Source organism: Pararge aegeria, chromosome 5 (assembly GCF_905163445.1).
Source record: "Pararge aegeria chromosome 5, ilParAegt1.1, whole genome shotgun sequence".
NCBI classification, from domain to species: domain Eukaryota; kingdom Metazoa; phylum Arthropoda; class Insecta; order Lepidoptera; family Nymphalidae; genus Pararge; species Pararge aegeria.
In genome coordinates this window covers 5,008,234-5,030,933 of record NC_053184.1, presented here as the reverse complement: position 1 = coordinate 5,030,933, position 22,700 = coordinate 5,008,234, and the positions used below count along the sequence as shown (strand labels likewise).

General features: G+C 36.8%; 2 protein-coding genes across 9 annotated transcripts; one reads left to right on the top strand and one right to left on the bottom strand.

Annotated features, from left to right (window-relative positions):
- Positions 1 to 8,087: 8,087 nt before the first annotated feature.
- LOC120624040 (tetraspanin-9-like) lies at positions 8,088 to 15,728 on the top strand. 8 transcript variants are annotated; one of them, XM_039890354.1, is made up of 8 exons: positions 9,323 to 9,501; positions 9,641 to 9,820; positions 10,058 to 10,117; positions 11,258 to 11,342; positions 11,904 to 12,095; positions 13,662 to 13,916; positions 14,482 to 14,613; positions 15,502 to 15,549. In XM_039890354.1, exons 4-8 carry the CDS (start codon positions 11,265 to 11,267, stop codon positions 15,547 to 15,549), a joined length of 705 nt encoding a protein of 234 aa, XP_039746288.1. In that variant the 5' UTR covers positions 9,323 to 9,501; positions 9,641 to 9,820; positions 10,058 to 10,117; positions 11,258 to 11,264. The 8 variants fall into 8 exon arrangements, with proteins under 8 accessions (XP_039746287.1, XP_039746293.1, XP_039746292.1 ...); XM_039890355.1 differs by lacking the exons at positions 9,323 to 9,501; positions 9,641 to 9,820 and adding an exon at positions 9,857 to 9,969; XM_039890353.1 differs by lacking the exons at positions 9,323 to 9,501; positions 9,641 to 9,820; positions 10,058 to 10,117 and adding an exon at positions 8,088 to 8,291.
- A 178-nt stretch (positions 15,729 to 15,906) lies between these two features.
- Positions 15,907 to 22,634, bottom strand: LOC120623871. The gene is made up of 11 exons (XM_039890148.1): positions 22,552 to 22,634; positions 21,721 to 21,867; positions 21,320 to 21,382; positions 20,495 to 20,656; positions 19,731 to 19,862; positions 19,309 to 19,385; positions 18,730 to 18,819; positions 18,283 to 18,438; positions 17,764 to 17,891; positions 17,095 to 17,201; positions 15,907 to 16,558 (listed from the first exon to the last, which is right to left on the bottom strand). The coding sequence occupies exons 2-11, from the start codon at positions 21,841 to 21,843 to the stop codon at positions 16,382 to 16,384; spliced, it is 1,215 nt and encodes a 404-aa protein (XP_039746082.1). The 5' UTR covers positions 21,844 to 21,867; positions 22,552 to 22,634; the 3' UTR covers positions 15,907 to 16,381.
- Between the last annotated feature and the right edge of the window lie 66 nt (positions 22,635 to 22,700).

The window sequence follows — 22,700 nt, the reverse complement described above, 5'->3', positions numbered from 1 at the left end:
CAGGTTTGGCAGGTTTGGTCTAGCTAATATCGCTTAATAGAGAAACAATACTATAGTAAAATGGCAGTTTATTAGACATACCTTGGTGTCCTAAAGATAAGGAACATCATTTCAGCCCGCGAACGTCAACTGCTGAATATAGGTATTTGCTAAAAATTGCAACCATACCCGGTCCTCAGCCTTGACTCACTCTCCATCAATCTCTGTATCGGTCCATAGTGCTGGAGGGCGTCCTACAGTACGCCTGCTTGTTCGTGGCCTCCATTCTAGAACTTTTCTGATCCAACGGCCATCTCACCTACAACAAACATGGCGTGCGCATCGCCATTTCAACTAGCTGACAGTTTGGGCTATCTCACTGACTTTAGTTTTCCTGCGGACCTCTTCGATTTTAATTCTATCATTTAGGGAAACTCCCATCATAGCCAGTGCCGGATCAACCCCGGCCCCCCGCGAAAGAGGGCCCCGCTTATTTAACACCACTCATCTCAGCCTGACTGACAGACACGCACACGCACACGCATCATCACAGACATCATCACCATCAAATCAACCGATAGACGTCCACTGCTGGACATAGGTCTTTTGTAGGGAGTTCCAAATTCCACGGTTTTGTGCCGCTTGGATCCAGCGGCTACCTGCGACGCGCCTAATGTCGTCCGTCCACCTCGTCGGGGGTCGACCAACGCTGCGATTACCAGGACGGGGCTGCCATTCCAGCACATTGCTACACTAATAATTACCCACAAAATTGTAACCTGTAGATAGCAAATACGTATTGTATTTAAGATACGTTTATACGTATTTAAGATACGTCTATACGTATTTAAGATACGCTTATACGTATTTAAGATACGTATTGAGTATTGAATTGTATTTTTACTACTTAGTACTTAAGAACCCATGGCAGATCAAGAGCTCTTTTAAAGAATTTGCTAGGGCCCCGCGCTTGCTTAATCAGGTACTGATCATAGCCTTCTCCATAGCTCGTTGAGTGACTTTAAGTTGTAGATCAGTGCATTTGTAAGCGTCCAGGTTTTAAGGCAATAAGTGAGGGCGGGAAGGACAAACTGAGGCTAATAACTTTAGTTTTGTGGCACACAGTATATTATAATGTTTAACTGAATTGTTAACGTGCGTTGAGGAAGACCCAGGCCTTCCCCTCCTAAAGAAACTTCTAAAACCTATCTACCTTAAATAAACGCCCCCACTGCATGCAGTGGCGTGCATAGAGGGTATGCACAGGGTATGCAGATGATATAAAATGAAGAAAATCACCAGTACGAGTTATAAATACATAAGTGTAGGCTTAATATAACTCTTACAATGCCTATCCTAACGTATTTTATTAAAACTGTACTGGAGATTTTCTTCATTTTATATAATCTGCATACCCTGTGCGTACCCTCTATGCACGCCACTCACTTAATACCTATAAAATGAACTGTTTAAATTTTGTATACAACCGAATTAGCACGTTTTTCCTAAGAAACTATTATTGTATCTAACAGTGTTGTAAACAGTCAAACTTGATGTAAAAATAAACTTAGTGTAGCTCAATTGTATTTCATAATAATAGATATAAGCTGAAACTGGAATGTTATCGATTTGTTCTGGTTATATTTTAACGTCGATGCTTTTGTATAAATACCGTCGCTGACTCCGCTCCAGCACAGCAAAGCTGGCCTCTGAAATGTAGGCTTAAAGTTGTATTCTGTAAATATATTAAGGCAAATCTACTAATCGGGAAACGACATACTTTTAACACGCCATGTACGATGGTTTATAGTTTTATGGGACGGAGGGTTTTATAACGGCTGATATTTGTTTTATGACGGCCGATTGGCGCAGTTTGCAGCGATCCTGCTTTCTGAGTCCAAGGCCGTGGGTTCGATTCCCACAACTGGAAAATGTTCGTGTGATGAGCATGAATATTTTTCAGTGTCTGTGTATGTATTTTATTTATAAAAATATTCAACAGTCATCTTAGTACCCATAACACAAGCTACGCTTACTTTGGGGCTAGATGGCGACGTGTGTATTGTCGTAATATATTTATTTATTTTATTTATTTATATTTATTTGAATACATAAAACTATATTTATGAGGATACAACAAAAATTTTAAATATTTAATTAATAATACATTGCCAATTTAATGTCGTATTTGTACTTTTTATTACTAAATGCCTTGGTCAGCTTAAGTAAAGTAAAGTATGGACAGACCGACACACTTTAGAATTTTTCTTGCTGTAAAAGTTGCATTAAAAAGTTTGTTATGTTACTTTAGATGTATACCCGTTTTGTTTTTGTTTTTTTGGTATACGAACGCCTTAAGCGCAATGCAAACGCACATTGCTTAAGCGTATTTAACTTTTTTTTTTATAAAACTGCGACTCGTCAATTATTTATCCAGCTAACGTAAAGTAGACTAGGCGCTGTGCTGGATCGCTGTATTATCAACGAGCAATGGCTTAAGGCTGTTTTATGCTAGACCTTAGTGACGGACGAGATTAGGCCTCGTTAAGAATTACATTGAAAAATGAGGGTAGGCATTGGTTTTGTGCCTGTATGAAGTGCACGCTTCTGCTTACGTGGCTCTGCCACGTAAGCAGAAGCGCAGTCGCGTGCACAGGGTTTTTGGCCAGGGTATGCATAAAGAAGGGAGATGCCATAAAATAAAAAAAATCCTTCGCATTTATGAGTTAAACATAAATTTTAGGGTAGGGAGTAGTGCTTTTGTGCATGTATGAGGTGCACGCCACTGCTCGTGCGTGATATCTAGCATAAATCATCTCTAAACCGTTGTACGTTTCGATATCAATGACGTACTTATTTATAATTGAACAGGCCTAACTGATATAATGCTCTTATAATTCCTTTAAATGTGTATAGATATTCAGTTGGATAAGAACTTAAAAAGATTCCTATTCGAGTTATACTGCCACCCGGTGTTCTATTTTTTTATTTAAGCGTTGTTAATTGTGCTTATATTCAATTATTTTGACACAGTGATTAAGCTCATTTTAATTATCTATGGCATTGAAACTTTTAACTGTTAAAGAAATAAATGCATTTTGTGTTAGAAGATTAGACACCTCTTATAACGACTGGCAAATTTCGCGTCACAAATGGTGGTTATCCACGCAGATATATTTTATCTCTCATCATCATGTGAAACCTACTGTAGCCGAAACTCAAAAACAAAAACTCAGTTTTATAATGTAGAAGTTGGTTATCGGTTTTTTCAATACATTTGTATTTGCTTGTAAATCGACTCTTATGCCACCGTTGTCAAAGCTGTAAAGCATCTTATAACGCCCGCCTACATATTATCGACTAAAGCAAAGTATTACAGTACAGTTTTGTAACTGTTAGTGTGTACAGACTTTTATACAGAGTTAGTGTATACATACTGTTGTTGTTGTTGTACCTATTAGGGTGCTAAACTGCGATTGTGTAAGATAATAATATTCATTTGGCAGCTGAATGACCTTCACACACCATATCGACTCAACATCGACTGGACTAAAATTAAAGTATTGAAATGTGAGATTTATGTTGTACGACATTAAGTGTTGTTTGAAGTGTGTGACGCGTTGGCAACGTATGGTACTCATCGTATACTGCAGGCACAAACATTTTGTAAGCTTTTAAGTAATTAAAATATCACTTGCTTCAACGGTGAATGACATCGTGAGGATCCCTGAGAGTTCCACATAATTTTCTTAAAGGTGTGTGGATTATACCGTTCCGCACTGGGCCTGCGTTGTGAACTAAGGCCTTAACCATTTCTCATTGTGGGAGAAGACCCGTGCTTTGTAGTTGATGTGATTATAATGATGATTTTATGTCACTTAACATAAAGCTCGCATACCAATGCTTTAATTTCAGTCGAGTCGGTGTAGAGTCGTTATGATCCGCGGTTGTCGTATAGCTTTATTTGTCAAGCAGTCAATTTAAATTGTGTTTTGGGTTCATGGATGCTTAAAACCACTGCTCGGTAATTTTAAAGGTTATGAATGAATGGACTGTAAAACACAATATAAATTGCCTGTAACGATCCATGACCAATTATTTGTGTATATTAACGATAACTACTAAGTTAATATAAAATATCACCAGCTTTAAATGCCAGCTAGTTTAGGGTAGCTTTGATTTTTTACGATCAAATGTATTGAAAAACATAGTATGACGTGTGTATTGATAATTAAACCCTTGGCGGTACAAAAACCACTGCCTAGGGCTGAAGGTTTTAAATTCTGCCTTCGGTTTACTTACCTGATTCCAGAATTGTATCTAACTACTATGTCTAAAATTTTTGAGTAAGTCTTACAGGAAATATCAGCAACACCAGGGTAAGCAATGTATGATAAATAGGGATTTACCTGGCAGATTGGATCATGGGTTTTTACTATCCTATTCTAGATAAAACGCATAGACCGTGGCTGTGGCTAAGCCCAGGGTAGGCCCATGAATTCAGAACATTTTATGAACAACTTCCGATTTATTTTCGTTTTAAAGAAAGTACCGGTATTGGGTCATTCATTGAGGCTAAGTAGGAGCACAACGTATATGCATAAAACAACTGGTTACCCAATAGTTTTTTTTTCACGCGTGGTTTACCCCACACCAGGAGATTACCAAAAGATAAAAGGAAAAGGGCAGTCAGCATACTTGGAAATCCGAGTAAGCTGTGTAGATATCCAACCTTGGGGCATACTAGGGTTATGTTGTACATAACCCAAGCTTAGGTGCGATTCTATTAATTGTTCATTGCAGCTACTGAATACTACTGGACTGGCTAGCACTAGAGTAATCTAGAACTAATAATATAGTGTTTTTCTCAATTCAAATTCTAGTTAGTTGTTCACTCGTAGAACAGCTTCACAATTTACAGCACCAAAATGGCGTCAATCAATTGGAGACATATTCAAAGTGTCAACAGTCTGTACGGTGATAATAATATACTAACTTTTCTGGCTATTAACGTTCATTTTTACATAAAACGCATAATTTCATAGCGGCGTTGGTATTCCGATCGCTAAATTCAAATTTCATTTATTTCAAGTAGGCCCAGTTTATAAGCACTTTTGAAAAGTCAAGAGAGTTTGTAGTGACTTTAACACCGGTTCGGAAGTAAGATAGGAGCCGGCAAGATTGCTCAGCAGATTGCTCTTTATCAAAATACTTTTAAAAGACTATAATCTTTAAAATTTTCTATTTAAGAGAGATGAGAGCGGAGCCTGCTTTCAACCAGCCTTGTCGTTAAGAAATCCATCAATCAAATTTGTAACCACGATTTATTGCTTTTCATTATAACTGTTTAAATTGCATTGGTAGGTCCAAAATTTCCTTGGAAATCATATTATAAAAGCATATACTCAATCCCACAAATTACTCAACTGACAACCGCAAGTTTTATAGCTCGCCAACGGTTAGGAACTGACAGAAAAGTTACCGAATATGAAGTTTAGATGGCGAGGCCTGTTATATAGCCCCCTGGTGTGCTGATTTTCATTATAATTTCATACCAGTGAATCCGATTGTTGAATTAAGTTTATTGGACGCTGCACAGTGCGTTTCGTTATCATAGATTTTAGGGAAACCAAACTAAAGGATGTAACTCTCATGCATTAATTTATTGTCAAGTCTATGTAACCAGCATCTTAGTGTAGTTTATAATAAGTGTATTTGTTGTATTTCTAGCGCAAAGTGTGTAATATATATATTTTTTTGTTTATCGAAGTATAGTTTGAAGTGTTTTTGTAATTTATCGATTGTAAAAATTTGTATAACGTACGTAAAATCACCATTTATTTTAATTAGGATGTATCCAGATATATCGGGTTCAGGGATGTCCTAGTTCCTGAATACCAAAATTGTAAAATCCGTGCTGGTTTTTACCTGCACCTACCCTTTTTTTTATTGCTACCTCTGACCTTGGGCAGGACGGAGGTTATGAGGGACTCCCCCCCCCTAAAAGGGTATACCCAAACTAAAAACCACCATGGCATGTCTTTCTTGTTGGCTTTGCTAGTAGCAGACTAAGTATAGGCGGTGCACACTTATTACGATTGCAAGCGTGAAAATGTAAAAACAAGGCTACCGGGTTCACATGTCAGGGAAACCGGAATCAGTATTTTCAGCTTTGCTTCGGGATTCTGTGTTTACGTTACTAAGTGTGGTTATAAATTGGGGGCCACTAACAGATTGCGTACTAGTTCAGGGTTTGTCTCTGAATGAAAAAACAAAACTGCCCTGATTCAGGCAATATTGTATATAATCAATGTTTTCTCTGTCCCTGATCAAACCCTGACCCTTGATCCTGATATGTCTGGACACTTTGATTCTGAATAAGTTAAGTTATATTATAGTTCTGTTTTTTTATTATAGTTCTGTTTGCCAATATGCATAAATCTAAATCTAAAATATAAGTTGGCAACCACCTCTTGTGTATTTGGGAGTTCAAATACAATTTGAACTTAATATGGTGACGTTAGTTAATAGTGCTCCCTCACAGAAGTGTTAAAATGTTTTATAACATTAATTATTATAAAACATTTTTAAATATTAGTATAAATCATTCCGTAACATGCGTTACAGAATTGTGGTAATGTGTTTTATAATAAACACTGAGAAATATTACCGCACGGATTTTGTATATAGATAGTCTATGCAATAAAATATCTTAACAACTGATGGGTAATATTTTTATGACACCGTATGTAGTAGTTGGTAAGAAAGCGGACGTCAGGTCGCTTTATCACGTCGGTGCAATAAGAGAAATTATGAAGTTTTTTTCGTGTTATGTTCACGTTGTGAACTAAAACGCCACGCAAAGTTATTCCTTGCGAGTGTATGCGAGAAGCACCTTGCGATTTGTTTAACTTTTAATTAATTAGCTAAGGATAAATAGACTAAAGGAACATATTTATTCAATTATATGATATTGTTAAGGTCGTGTAGGGGCACTATTACTTTTATTCATAAAAAATGTAAAGAAAAACTAGTGAACGATTTTGAAATGAAGCTCATACCGTATTTTGACGCGTTACCACGGGTTTTTGTAGATGATTGTCAGCTTTCGATACATTTGTACTAATTTGATGTTACATATAACTGTTTTATTAACTGAAAGCTAATAAAAGAAATTTATTAATTATATTTTTGTTTTTTTATTTTTTTTTTCCATTCTTTAGGAAAATCGGTAAAACTATCGCTTAAATAAATTTGTGAAAAAAAAATCAAATTGTGGTTAGGTTACGCTTTGATTTTGATCATGATGAGTAAAAAGTGTTTGGTTATTTGTTTATTTAATTACTTGAGTTGTTTAAGGATCATTTGTGTTTAGTTTCTAGATTTCCCAAAGTAATACTTGTTGTTGGTAAATATCTCCACCTCTATCAAATTGAATACGCAAACTTAAAGATTTAATGTTTTCATTTTGAAATTACAATATTAAATTTATTTAAAAATTCAAAAAAACATTTAGGCGACCCATGCGAACTTCAACCTAAAGCACCTCGACCTCGATTTTGACGACAGCGCAACGGTGAATGCTGTAAATTTAAGTAGGAGGTCCCGGGTTCGATTCCCGGCAGGGGCAATTTGGGAATTTACAATTTCTGAAATTCTCTGGTCTGGTCTGGAGGGAGGAAATTAAACACATATTATAACCTCTATAGTACAAAAATAATTATTTAAATCGGTTATAATTTGTCGGAGTGATGGTGTAAAATCGTTAAACACTTTCATCCCCTCTCCCAAAGGAACCGAACTTAATGTCGAGATAAAAAGTATCCTATATTACTTCCAAGAATATGTGTACAAAGTTTCATGAGGATCGGTTAAGTAGTTTTTGCGTGAAAGCGTAACAAACAAATTTACATTGATTTATAATATTAGTAGGGAGGTTTAAACCGTAGCTTAGCAGTCAAATGCCATCATAAGTACAAACATAAACGGTGTGAGAAATGTTTATTCGTATAAACCTATAAACCTACAAATAGAAAATACATATGTTTCTATCGAAGGTTTCGAACCTCAGCGCTATGGTGGGGACAGGGCGTCACTACTACACTCGTCTAACTTGTAATACGAACCAGTTGTAGGTATTTCTCTCGCAGGCAAGTGGCGTGTTCAACTTCAATTTACCGTTAGTCAAATAACTTAGTGAATGAGCGTAGTGTATTTACGTGATAGTAAACGTAAGTTGTGAGAGTGATGATTAAGTGATAACGATTACTTACCCACCCATTCGCCTGACGATCTGTGATTTAATTTAAAAGGTAAGGCTGCAGGCGTTTTTGATTTTAACGTACATAAAAAAAATTATCTCTAAGTACAAGATTTGTCGACAGTTCAGTGATGGTATTATCAGCTTATTATTTTTTGTTTTGTTTGTTATAGTAGGCATGTAATTTGTTTACAAATGCATACGCATTTCTCGATACAACCGGTCTTGTCAAACCTTTTTTTTTGTCAGCTCACGCTTTATTTTACGTTATGTAAGTTTATATTTTAAAAGGTGTCCGTAATAAATGTTGTAACATCTAATTGTTTACCGTTATGTTATTGCGATATAGATGCACTTTCACTTGGTCATCAGGCGAATGGATTAGATGGACCTTGTGAAGTTGTGTTATCCAGTGTATTACCTTGAGGCCGGCGCACGCGCAGCGGCCGTTTGCATCGTAACGTACCTACCTAGATACCTTCAGTATACCTACGGACGTGACATACATGACTACTGCGTGTGTATGTAATGGAATACGCTAATTGTTGTGTAGGTCGGGTTATGTCACCTAAGCTTACTCATAAAATGCTCACTTGAATTTTTTTGTTAATGTACCTACCAACCTTAAAGAAGTGTAAATGACCGTTTCATACACAGGTTATATTAAGGTTGATTTGCGTTCCATAATGTCAAATAAGGTCTTTACCAAGGTCCAGGCATCCTACCTGACAAAAAATGATATGTAATTGCCTAAAAATTCTCAGTAGGTACCTACTAAAGTTACTACCACTAATCCTCTATTTAAAGGAATGATCATTATTTCATATTAGTCGATTAGGCTAGCATATATTACAAACCTGGGTGGTTTTCTGATGCTAGCTATAAGTATTTTTATGTAAATAAATAAATAAAAATAATAATAATAACAATTGTGACCTGAAATAACATTTACACGTGTATGTGTATGCGTGTGAGTTATTTTTAATATTATCTAGGACCATAGCCTTAAATGTCAACACAGCTGATATAACGGTTGTTATTACGAAATTATTTAATGACAGCTAGTGTGTGTACAGCTATTTCACTGAAAGCAGTTTTTGGAATTTTCATAAATTTCATTTTACTGAGTACATACTCAGTAAAATGAAATTTATGAGTGTTGTTTTGAAGCTTTAATTCGTCTATAATTCTAAAGTGCGGCCAGTTTATTCGCGGACTAAATGTCAGGCAAAAAAATGTCAGGTCGTTCGCTCACTGAACGGGTAAATATTATTTTAGTCCTTAAAATTTTAAAAGAAAATAGGTTGTGTACCTCTAAAATAACCTAACCTAACCTAATCTAAAATGCTCACGACCTGCCATTTGTTTGTTTACTGCGGATAAATTGGTCGCACTTTTCAGCAAACGAATTTAGCGTAATAAAAAGTAGGATATCATGGTTTCGACACTCGACAACGTCAAAAATTGCCGTAATGAAAATTTAATTCTAAGCGTACAGTTATGGACAGTAAATTGATGAACACGATAAAAAATATAATTAAAGTTTTAGTGTACCTAAAACTTGAGAGTAACTTGATATGGGTAGATATGATTTTTTATTCTAATTAGGTGGGTACTCCTGGGGACCTAACATTATTAATCTTAGAAGAATGAAGGCAGCAAAATAAATAATGGTCATGTTGGTATTAAGTAATTAACATACCTTTTTATATCAAAGCAAAAAGTCGCAGGTGTGTTTTTTATTCGCATTACATTCTAAACTATAGCTAGTCAGAATTTTATATTAAAAATGTTAAACAAAATAATAATCAATTTTAGATCCAATATAAGAGCGCGACATGTAAAATCAACACGCAGACATAGCCAAACGCATTGGAGGTGAGAATGTGAGCACTTATATATGTACAATTCCGTGGAGTACGAGATTAAACTATCAAATGTATTCAATAAATACCAACGTCAAAGTGTTACAACTGGCATGTGGTTTACGATTTATCAACTAAATGGTCAGAAAATGTAAGACTTTAGGTACCTAATCCTTAGTTTTCGTCATAATTAAGTCATAATTATTCTGTACCAATGCAACTAATTATCTTCTGTTTTCTTGAATGAATAATAAGGACAACAATAAAAACACTTAATCCAGACCTATAGGTTAGTTCTTACTCGTTAGAGCAAGGAATATTAAATGTAAAATGTGCGTCTACAGCAGCCTTCTAAATAATAAAGAATAGCGGTGTGGACCACTAGCTAAGAGGTAGATTAGTCCGTATAAAGTTTATTGTTTTTTACTTTGGTCTAAAGCAATCTATTTAAAAGCAAGGGTGGACAAAGGTATTAAGTAGATCTATACAAAACATCTCTACCAGTGCCTCTTGATAGGTTTCTACTTGACTTCTTCCTAATAAGTAGGTAGTAACTAAGTAGTGTTTTGAGGACCTTCCTGGGGCAGTGCTGCGCGGAGGTTCCGGCTTCGATCCCCGGCTAGCCATATTCGATATGGCTAGCCGGGGATCGAATATATTTGAAAATCGAAATATATTTGAAAATTTAATTTATGTCGTAAAAAATATAACAAAATTTTAAAAGAAAATGGACTGTAATAATATAAATATAGAAACAAAAGTAAACTCCTTGTGCAGTTTACTAGGCTACGTAAAACTGCTAATTAATTTTCATTTCATTGCTTAATAATAACTGTGAGATGGTGATAACAAAAAAAAGTACCCGGCTAAGTTGGTTTGGGCTCTTCTAGACCAGGGCGTGTTTGGAACCCTCGTAGCTTTAGGTTTAAGTTTGCGAACGGAGTTATCACCATTCCCGTACAATTATGTAAACATATATGTATGAACGCTTCAATGCCTGTGATAGACCTACATGAATAAAGAAATTTTAAATTTCAGTTTGGTCTGGTCTGGTGGGAGGCTGGTGATTTCAGAGGGGGCTCAACCTCAATCGTCGATGGATCGAAACGAAGGCAGTTTTGCTAACACTTCTGAAACTTCTTTCTCATTGCAGTTTAGCCATGGCCATGGGTGGTGCTATGGATAGCTGCGGGCGGTGTATGAAGGTCTCTCTCGTCATCATCAACGTATTGACACTTGTAAGTATTACCTTTGTTGTTCATTAAGTTGTTACAACTTAATTACTTAGGGAATTTCAAGCAATCACTATATAAAGCACTGCATACCTACAAGCCAGGTAAGGGATCATACGATCATTTGTAACACCTGTATATATAGTTAAATAATCCTTTATATTCTAACTATATAATAAATGCGAAAGTATGTGTAAATATGTGTTTGTTTGTCTATCAATAACGCAGCAACAGAGCCACAGATTGATATTAATTTTTGCATAGAGATAGTTTATTAGCCGTTTTGAAAACGGCAAAGGGAATGGGGAAATACCTACGCGCTTGCAAATTTGTTTTAAAATTGAAAAATTTGAAATTGTGTGTCTGTTTATTGGGTATAATGTAACTACCATACATCTTGCTACCGTCTCTGCATCATCAGTTGAGATTACATAAAAAGGACTAACTGTCATCATCATCATCGTCATCACCATCCAAACTCTGCGGTCCTGGGCCGTTCTTCTCGCTGGCTAAGTGGTGGTGGATTAACAAAAAAGAAATAACCTATATTTTTCCTTTTAATTGCAGATAGGCGGCGCGATAGCATTAGGAATCGGGGCATGGATCTGGGTGTCCCGCTCGTTCCCCAGCACGCTGATGATGAACAACATGTTCATCGCGTCGGTGGCGGTGATCGTGGTGATGGGCGCGGCGGTCATGCTCCTCTCGCTACTGGGCTGTTGCGGCGCGGCGAAGGAAGTCAAGTGCATGCTGTTGACGGTAGGCTCATGCTGTTGCCTTAAACAGCGTAGAACCACAGAATTAAGAACATCCAGAATCCTCATTCAGCCATTATTATACGTGGACCATTGTGTCAAAAAACAGTGAAAAGCACGCGCGTCTCACTTCCCACCCGCGCAATGTTGCTATCTCACAAACTTTATCCATTTTCCCCATCTCACGATTGGTGTGTAGTAACTAACCACAAGAAGAAACCGGAATGAACTCAGCAGTCGTTCTTTTCCATAATCAAAATTTTACAATGAATGTTCACAGAATTAAGAACATTCAGCCATTATTGTATGCAGTGCACTGTCCAAAAAAAGCAAAAACGACTCACGACACCTTCCACCTTCAGCCATCTCTTTGCACCCGCGGAATGTTGCTAGATCACAAACTTTTTCTCATTTTCCCATTTAGAGGTAAAATAATTACTTTAACTGCTAAATGATATGAAGTGACTAACCGTTAGTTTGAGAAATAACTCTAAAGTGGAGTGGTTTTTGATGCTTCAATATTAGTCGTGTACACGGTTTCTGTAAGTTTTTAATTCTGTATGATTATTCCATCTTGGGAGTTAAGAGCGGAATTCACACCTTTCAATCAATCTTGTCATTGAGTAATTATTCAATTTTATAGTAAACTCGCTGTAAAAATATGACATTTATATAACCTTATACAGGTCCAGAATTACTTTCAGAAATACTCAACCCCAAAAAGACTTCTTCATCTTTCGCAGGTTATATGCTTTTAAATAACCAATTTATATCCTTTTTAGTGTATGTGTTAATATCAGAATTGTGACCTTAGGAACTCAGGTAATAGGATTTCTAACTCAATTTACGACGTGAGACTTTCGGATTTATGATGGTTGGTTGGACTGAGATTAGTTCACTCCGAGGCCACGTTCAAATGACGAAAAGAAAACGGTGATCTATTCTTTGTCGGTGAAGATGCTGCGCAGAGGTTGCATTTGTGTATATCCTTAGTCCTTACTTGGGATAAAGCATTTTTGGTCGGTATTTGAGTTGTTTGTTGGTATTTATTGAGATTCAGAGCTTCAATCAGCTTTCTCATTCGACAAAGTTATTAAAATGTTTATAACCCTCGGGGGTCTTATTCCAATTCCTTTTTTCTGTCGCAAAATAATGCCCTATTCCATAACGGCGTGGCTCCCGATAATTAAGAAGTAACATTTTAATGTCGTGTGGTGACGGCAGATCAAAAAATATATGTCACCAACCCCCTTTTTCCTACGGTTGTCGTACGAGGCGACTAAGGGAATATAAAAGAGAACGGGCAGTAGCATCGTGTACTTCTTCCATCTACTGCGATCATTAACCCGTCTATGCAGCGTTGTGATGCGTAGACACCCGTCTACAACCCGTCTACAACGCTGCGTAGTGTGGGGGAAAAACCCCCCGTTGGGAGAGGCCCTCAGTCTAGCAGTGGTCTGTAGTATAATTAATTTTGACGGTACCTAATACTTTTAAATAGTAGCTGAACTAACAGTTAAAAGTTTTACAGTACTAAAGCGTCTTAAAATATCAAATTATTTACTTTCAGTACTACATCCTTATTTTCATCATCTTCGTGGTGATGTTAGTAGGTGGGATCCTACTTTTCGTGTTCAAGGAAAAAGTTAGTTCTACTCTGGAACGAGAGATGCACGCCTCCATACCCTATTATGGCGTAAAGCACGAGTACACAAAGGCTTGGGATGATACACAGACATACCTGCAGTGCTGTGGTGTCAAGAGTTATAAGGACTGGAACGATAACGTTCCCGAGAGTTGCTGTCAAGAAGTTTACCCGGGCAAAGTAAGCTGCTATAATATTGTAGTACCTACTTATGGTAGACAGAAATTATTTGATTTCATTTACAACGGTGAGCGTTGTAAGTAGGAGGCCCTGGGTTCGATTCCCGACATGTGCAATTTGGTACTAATATTTAATTTCTGAATTTTCTCTTATCTTGTCTAGTGGAAGGCTTTGGCCGTGGCTAGTTACAACTCTAACGGCAAAGACGTGCCGCTAAGCGATTTAGAGTTCCGTTGCGATACTGTGTAGAAACCAATTAGGGTTACGACTAACATACTCACTAAGATGCTGCTACCATCTTAGACTGCAGTCTACAGGTTAGATTGCAATCAAGAGCTAACTTGTGGGTAAGAAAAAAAACCTGCCACCATTTTAAGTAAAGCATAAATCTATTCTAGTCTATTCTAAATCTAGTCTAAATAGGCTGTAAAAACTTGTTGGATGCTTTATTGGAGGCTAATTACTCCATTGTGGTGGTGATACAAGAATACAAAGATGTCTTAAATATCACTCAGAATCATTGGTCTTTAAATACATCTGCTTATTTTGTCAATGTTTATTACAGAGACGGGATTGCAAGTATTCCCAGAACCCGACGACCATGTACATGGACGGCTGTTACAGTAAGACGGTGGACTTGCTGCGGGAAGACGCCGTCTACGTCGGGGCTGTGGCCATTGTTGTGGCTTTGATTATGGTGAGTTTAGTACTCTGGAACTAATGTTAGTGAGTTCCAGAGTACTCCGTATGTCAAATGTAATTAGGTTATTGTTTTAGAACGTAATACCAATTTAAGTTCCTTGAATACTCGCATCACAGCTTCACAACTTACCTACAGCGCCAAAATGGGATCAATCAATTGGAAATAAATTGACTAAAGGACAACAGCTGTTTTGCAGAGTTTTGAAACTACCATAATAAAAGGTCAATCCAAAAAACTGAAAAACAATTCTGTCGTTAGGCTGTTTTTTAAAAGGGGCTAAATGTTTTGAATTAAGTTTTTATTAGCTACATTTTATACTTGTACTATTATGATCCTACATAGGTACCTACCTACCTCCCTAACGATTGCCGTGATGGAATACTCAGGATTCCTAACCAAGGGAAATTTTTGATAATTTACGTACCACGTATTTTGAAGTTGTCTGACCGAGTGAATATTTATACAACAAATACATTATGAAAATTAAGCTTAATTTGCTATACTCCGCAGAAAGCAGGAGAATCTGTATGGTGGAATTTATAATTTCTTCAATCCTTATACTCCACACCAAACAGATCATCGACAAGGTACCTTCTACGCTCGTTTCGCGCTGAAACCGGGGCATCCTCCAGGAGATGTATTCATTGTAAAGTCAATTTCGAAGTACAGATTCTCCTGCTTGTCGCGGAGTATAGCAAATTAAGCTTAATTTTCATAATTTATCATGGATAATAATAATATTTCGTAATATATTCCGCCAAGTAACGCATGCATCTATCCAATAAAATAATTACCTTTTACTTGCCAATTCATGGCAAAATCTACCGGTTTTTGAAGTCAGGTTTTTACAAGGTAAACAATTATTGTAATTTTGTTTTTCAGGTATTGGCGCTAATATTTTCGTGTGGATTGTTCGTGAAAATAGAGTGACGTTGTAAAAAAACTATGTGACGACTGAATTGTGTTGTTGATTAGGAACATTGAATGTTGGCTAATTGTTGGACAGTTAATCGTGTGATTGTTCTGAGTAATTTATTTTATAAATGAAGAAATGTAGATAGATACATCCAACATGTCTGAAATAAATTTTTATACGATTATTAAAAAAATGTATTGTTTATTTAAAAACATCGCCTACTGCCTAATTTTTAAAGTAAGTAGTTTCTAAGGATTTATATTTTTTTATGAAAGGTCATTTATGTAACAATGGCGTGGATAAATATATGAAAAAACAACCTACAACTGGTCATTTTATATTTAAGTATCGTGAAATAAAAGCTCATATAATTCACCATGATGTATATAGTATATTGATAGTTAGCTGGTTCACGTGCAAATCACAACTGTTGTTTAATTATATACTTTAATTATTTGGGTACACACAGACAGGCTTTATCTACCTATTAACATATTTCATAACTAACAATGCAAGTTTATTTGATTTTCTATTATGTAAAATGAAGGCCTCGTAAACTTACGAAAAGATACTCGATTAGAGAAAGACGAAAAGGGCTGAAAATAAGTGAATGGTAGATAATACGCAGACATAATTTTCTCGTGGCTAGTTAGCATGCTAGCCCTAGAAAACAGACAGACATAGGATACATTTTAATTCGGAAAAACTAACAGTTCGCGCCATTTTAAAAAAAACCTGATTATGCGAATTAAGATACGGGCTAATGTTGACCTTTAACTTGCAATATATGTATGTAGGCGTCAGCTTTCGTTCAGCTTTTACTGGAATCTAATGGTAGTCTGCCTCCTACTTCTTAACTTTGCGCCGTGGTGGGAACTTGATAGTGTTGGGGGTGCCATCGCGGTACTGGCCCGTGCGGGTGAACCAGCCGCAATAGCGTACCACGCAGTCGGCCGTGGTGCTGCCCAGAGGCAGCCCGAGGGCACTGATACGCTCCAGGGTTTGTGCTGGTCCGGCTATTATCTAGAAAATTCATGCATAAATGAATACACTTTATTATACACGGTACACCACACAAAAGTACCTACGGAAAAACGAGTGAAAATTATTGTCGCCACGAAAACTATTTTTTTGTTGATAAAATTTATTTGATGATTTATTTTATTCATAATCATAAGTATATTAACTGCACGGGCCTCATCTCCCATTGGAAAGAGGGTTTTGAAGCACAGCCCCACAATGCTGCCCCAATACGGGTTATAATATACCGGGACCGACGGCTTGCGTGCTCTCCAAGGTACAGGATTTGATACTGCCAATTTTCTAACTATGGGTAAGAGCTAATCTTGACGTGTCTGTCAATGACGGATCCTACTAATGAGTGAATCTGAATGTCTCTTTCAAATTTGGTTTTAAAATTCCTGGTTGCCTGGCAAGCTTTACTGAGCTTTAAACAGATAAACCCAATATTTAATAATTATTAACCGACCGCGGAAATAATAGACAAACGGCGCAGTTAGACCCTTCAACCAGTTTAATATAGAATAAATTATACTTACTCTGCCGAATACAACATGTTTGCCGTCAAATTGAGGTAAAGGCTTAAAGATAATGTTAAATTGACCATAGACTTCATTACCAGCGCTCACGACCATCGATAAAACTCCTGTAAAAAGTTAACTTACGTTATGAAAATTAAGCTTAATTTGCTATACTCCGCGAAAAGCAGGAGAATCTGTATGGTGTAATTTATAATTTCTTCAATCCTTATACTCCACACCAAACAGATCTTCGGCAATGTAGGGTACATTACGCACGTTTCGCTCCGAAACCGGAGCATCCTCAGGAGGTGTTGACTTTACAATGAATAATTGTTAAGTAAACTTACAATGAATAGTTGTTTTAACAATTTAAAAGGGTTCTCCTGCTTATCGGGGAGTATAGCAAATTAAGCTTTATTTTCATAATATATCATGGATTTCCGCAAAGTAACACCTGCTTCTAACCAAAACCTAGCTAGCAGATGACACAGAAAAAAGTCGTAAGGAGTATGTGTCACATATTTAACTGTATCATGATCATCATCATCATCCTCAGTTTATGACCCAAAGCTGGGCAAAAGCCTCTTCTTTCCTTCTTCCATAGAAGGTTATCTAGAGCTTGGGACACTGCATATGCAATGCATTGGAGCCGCTTGGCTGATCAAGCTCATAAAAGAAGAAAAGTACCCGGTACGGAATGTTTAAGTCGAAAACTCTCCGGGATCATCGGTTCTTGCTCCCCGCCAGGGACATATGTGCCGAATCCGTTGTCTTTCGTGACATCACCTCCGCGGCAGTACAAGTCTGGTACAATTCTGTGACGAAAAAAAAATATAAGTATTCGTTCCCTTGTGGGGCACTCGGGTTTTATATTATATTTTTTTTATTTGACTAAAAGGCTTGACTGAAATCTGACATCATTCTACGATTGTAGAGGGCTAACCTGTTAGGAGTAGGTTTTTATTTTTATTTTGTGGTTGTTAGGTAGTTAGGTATATCACCACACACACACACACACACACACACATTATCACTTATACCCCGTATTGGTTTTTACGCGGCATCGTATCGCAATGCTTATTCGCTTAGGGGCATTTCTTTAAGGTGGTAACTAGCCACGGCCGAAATCTCCAGCCGTCTTTTTTGTATGAAGATAAAGAAATACAATGTAATTAATTCATATGACTATTTAAAACCTATACTCACCTAAAAAGTCTAGTGCCCATGTAGGCGTGCCCATCACCATCGCCTCGTATTAAATTAAGAAAAAACTGGCACGTCTTTGGCACTATATCCGTGAAGAGTTCTATTAACACTTTTCCAATCTTGGACCCGCCTACCACCCAGATCTCCATGGAAATCCTAAAAATAGTTAAAAATAGTTAAAACTTTATGTAAGATAAACGCGACAGTTGTACTAAACGGAGGGATTTGTTCTAAGTATAAATTTTCGGGAAGCAATGGACTTTTAAGTCTTAAATATTATTATGTGCTTCAAAAACCTCACTAAAAATTGCTTGCTGGTTATTTCTTCACGTACCGAAAATTGCCGATTGTGATTGCAAAAATGGTAGTTGTAGCACAGAGGACACCCCCCTGAGGGAAAGAGTTGCTTTCGGATTTACATGATTAGTCGGGATTAATTAATATTACTTGGTACGTTGTACGCGCTGAGGATTGTCAAAGGCGGGGTCTTTTATATCGCGATCTATTTTCTCAGTCTTGAACAGGATGAAGGGTAGTCTGAAATATGCAAGATATTTTTATTATTCATAATAGTTATTTCGAGTAACCCATTAGTAAATTACATTATCTTATGTTATGTGACACTTTGCAAATCGAAGCAACTTATCTATTCCAACGATTTCTAATATATCGTAATGTACCCCTAAAGCCTGTGCAGTATTATTTCGGTTTTCATTTAAACGTTGTATATATAATGTTTTTTTTTTATTCTACTAGAACTTAGCCCTTGACTGCAATATCCATGCTGGTGCGGAGATGCTGTCTAAGATGGTAACTGTCTTACCGGTTAGGAGTATAGCAGCTATGTTAAACCCACACCCCTAATCAGTTTCTACGCGACATCGTATTGGAACGATAAATCGCTTAGTAAACGAAGCCACCCACCAGATCAGACCAAAGAAAAATCAGTAATTATAATTTCCAATTTGGCAATTTGGAAAATTAGGCTACATAAAATAGTAGTAGAAATTAAACCATTATACTTACGATGCTCCCAAAATAAGTTTGTGTTTTGTATCTTCCCATAATGCTTCAAGTTCTTTAGTAAGAGGTTGTTCAGATCTCTAAAAGCGGTACAATATAAAACAAAAGTATTTATTTTAAGTAACATTGTATGAATTTACAGCTTCGATCCGTACACGTTTGATACACAGATTATTACAGGGTCTTTAGCCCAAATACAGGGAAATCTTTCCCATTTACAGGGAAAACCAGAGGTTAACTTATAAGACGTACCTAGAAAACATAAGGCTAGTAATGACGCAACAAAAATAATAAAAATTTTGATAATTCCTCATGTATTCTCACATAAAATTTCAACCATCTTATTCTGCAACAATGGCCTTTTGGCAGAAGTAAACGTTTCCTTACCATCTTTCAGTTGACTCTTATGTATGACGTGAACTCACCGCTACAAGTAATCTGGAGTAGAAATAGAGATTTTGCCTTCGTATTTCGTTGAGCACTCGCTGCCTCTGTTTGCACAGTAGTTTGTTATAAGTATCTGACATCTCGGGATCCAGCCAGCAATCCACAAACCCCTATTTAATAAAAAAAAACGTCTTAAAATTAGTTGAACTACATATAAATACCTATAACTTATCAATTAACACTCGTGGGTACGAATAATCAATAAATTTTGACTGTCTCTCTGGCGCAACGGTTAGCGCTATGGATTTAAGTAGGAGGTCCCGGGTTCGATTCCCAGCAAGGGCAATTTGGGAATTTATAATTATTGAGGAGTGGGAGGCTCTGGCCGTGGCTAGATACCACTTTACTGTCAAAGACGTGCCGCTTAGTGATTTAGTGTTCAGGTGCGATATCACGTAGAAACCAATTATGGGTATGACTAACACGATTTTTCAACTACGCGGTTATTATATTGCTCAAGAGTGTGCGCAAACACAGGTCTCATACTCTCATAGACCGATGGGACGGCAGCTCACGCAAGGAGAACACCGACCGATAACTTAACATGCCAATTTCCGAACTCCGGGCTGGTATTTACCAAGAATTTCTTGATAGGAAAACCCAATATATTCATTGCCCCGACCCGGGGATCAAAACCAGGACCTGGTGATCTGCAGTCGAACATGCTCACCATTAGACCAACGAGGCATCACAAGTAGGTATACAAAACGTAAAGAAGTGGGTATCTTTAAATGCCATTTACGCCAGTTCTCTGTATAAGGTTGATACGCTTGAGCAACTCTTTGTTGACGTTCATGTTTTCTTCCAGCTGGCGCGCGTAGTAGTTGAGGCGGCGCGGCTTGAGGTACAACTCCGGGATCAATCGTGGGGGGTGGTCTTCCACTATGTGTGCCACCATTTGCAACTGAAAATATATCTTTAGACATAAAATTCCGGTGGGCGGGTTCGTAATTATTATTCTCTTCGATTATTATATTAATTATATTCTAATGATGATTTTTAGCTAAAGTGAAGCCAGTAGGTGGAACTGATCACAAGTGAAGTGTTTAAAATTTCGCATTTTTTTTTTTAAATACGAGTATCTATCAATGATTCGTAAAACTAATAGGTACGTAATCTTATACTTTCCACCTCCCCTGGAGGACAACAGACTAGTGGCTTAGTGGATTTGATAGAACACCAGATTATTGTAAAAATTGCTACGTAAAAACAATTTGGAAAAAGATGTAAGTATCTATATTTTATCTATCTATCTATATATATAAAAGAGAAAGAACTTTTGAACTGTCAAATACAGCTTTTATTAACTATGATGATATTCTATTGTTGGGTGTACATGGGTGTAGATAATGATCTTCACCCGCTCGAGAAGAGAATAGAAGAGAATGAATACGAAGAGAAATAAATGATTTCGATGATGATGATGAGACTAAAATTAAAAATTTTATGATGTAAGTTTATTCTTTAAATAAAACAAAGCAAAATATAGCCCGGTGAAGCGGCTGGTAAAGTTATAAAAGTGATCGTTGTCTCTGTGATTGCTGTATAAAAGAAGTTGAAGGTATACCTCTTTCCGATGATTGCACCAAGAGGCATAGAATTCTTTTGACAATAAAGAAAATCTTGGTGGCTGAAAATGTAAAATTTATTATTTACTAAACAAATATAATTTTAGAAAGAATTTAGTAATTTCTTTTACCATTTCATTCGTACATACGAAATTAGATTTGGCATCATCTTATTTGACATTATTTTGATAAAATAAAAAAGTGAAATCCTCCTCTTGGGCATTTCGAATGCACTTTGTTTTACCACTTACTATTTTATATACCAAGTGACAGTCACTAACGAAGAGGAGACGTAGCAAGTGATGAGTGTAAAAAAACCATAACTTCCTTTCACAAATGGATACGGTTACGCACCGCTTATTAACCTCGCACATCCTGACTGTAACTTTGAAATACTCACAAGTTTGAACTCTCTCATCCTGCGAACGCGTGGAGGTCGAGGTTTCTCCTGCTCAACTGGCGGCGACTGCAGCTGGAGTTTGTCGAAGAGCTCATCGCATGCGCGCTCTTGTCGAGGATGCATGCCTCAAGTGAAGCTATGGTGAATCTAAGTTTAAAAACCAAAAGTAAATGACGTTCGGTGGTATGCTCATCACTTAGAAACAGCTGGACCGATTTGGTTATATTTTAATAAAATATATTTTCAATGGTCCAATTTAGGTTTAAAGGGTCGACTAGGAAACTAGTTGTTGTGTTCAGCGACTGGACCCAATCGCTGGTTCTACTCCTGGACACTGGAAATAATTGGGCTCCACGCTTGATAAGCATCAATTCCCCGTATTTATATTTCCCCTAATTTGCTGCCCTGTGTTACAGTTGAATAAAGCATGAAAACTCTAACTTACGAAATTGAATCGTCAAACGAAAATAGTTTTAAAGAACACTTTTTGATTGGAAACCCGTTTATGTACATAGCGAGCTGCTGGACCTAAACAGTGTCTACGTCTGCGGTAGTAGGTAGATAGTGGTCGATTTCATATTAATAGTATGAAACGAACTTTCATACATATACAAGGCAGCTTGTATCCGAAATAAAACAGAAAAGTGCCTTTGTTTGCGAAAATGTCACGGACCTGTTATAGATCTTTTGATACTTTTTCCTGTTTTTTATATTCAATTCAATTTTCAACTAAGCCAAGACTCAAGATTTGAAGAAAGAGGATATTCGTAGGTTATACCTTTCCTATCAATTTAATCGTTGTTCAAAGAAAATAATCACACACAAACGTACCTATTAATATATGGACAGGAAAGCGTTGGTATATATTTCTGGTCAGCTTTTACTTAATAAAATGGATATATTATAAACAAGGGTGGAAATTAGTGCCCTTAAGCTGACCAACTTGTAATTTTGTTTAAAAGTACAGCTTATGTATAAAA

Bases quoted from the DNA above. Each gene is read 5' to 3' on its own strand.
- LOC120624040 (XM_039890351.1), top strand. From the start codon at position 10,140: ATGTACAATTCCGTGGAGTACGAGATTAAACTATCAAATGTATTCAAT. The intron at 11,343-11,903 runs GTAAGTATTACC...TTTTAATTGCAG, and splicing joins TCATCAACGTATTGACACTT to ATAGGCGGCGCGATAGCATT. The intron at 12,096-13,661 runs GTAGGCTCATGC...ATTTACTTTCAG, and splicing joins TCAAGTGCATGCTGTTGACG to TACTACATCCTTATTTTCAT.
- LOC120623871 (XM_039890148.1), bottom strand. From the start codon at position 21,843: ATGCATCCTCGACAAGAGCGCGCATGCGATGAGCTCTTCGACAAACTC. The intron at 21,383-21,720 runs GTGAGTATTTCA...TTACATTTTCAG, and splicing joins GGATGAGAGAGTTCAAACTT to CCACCAAGATTTTCTTTATT. The intron at 19,386-19,730 runs GTGAGTTCACGT...TACCGCTTTTAG, and splicing joins ACTCCAGATTACTTGTAGCG to AGATCTGAACAACCTCTTAC.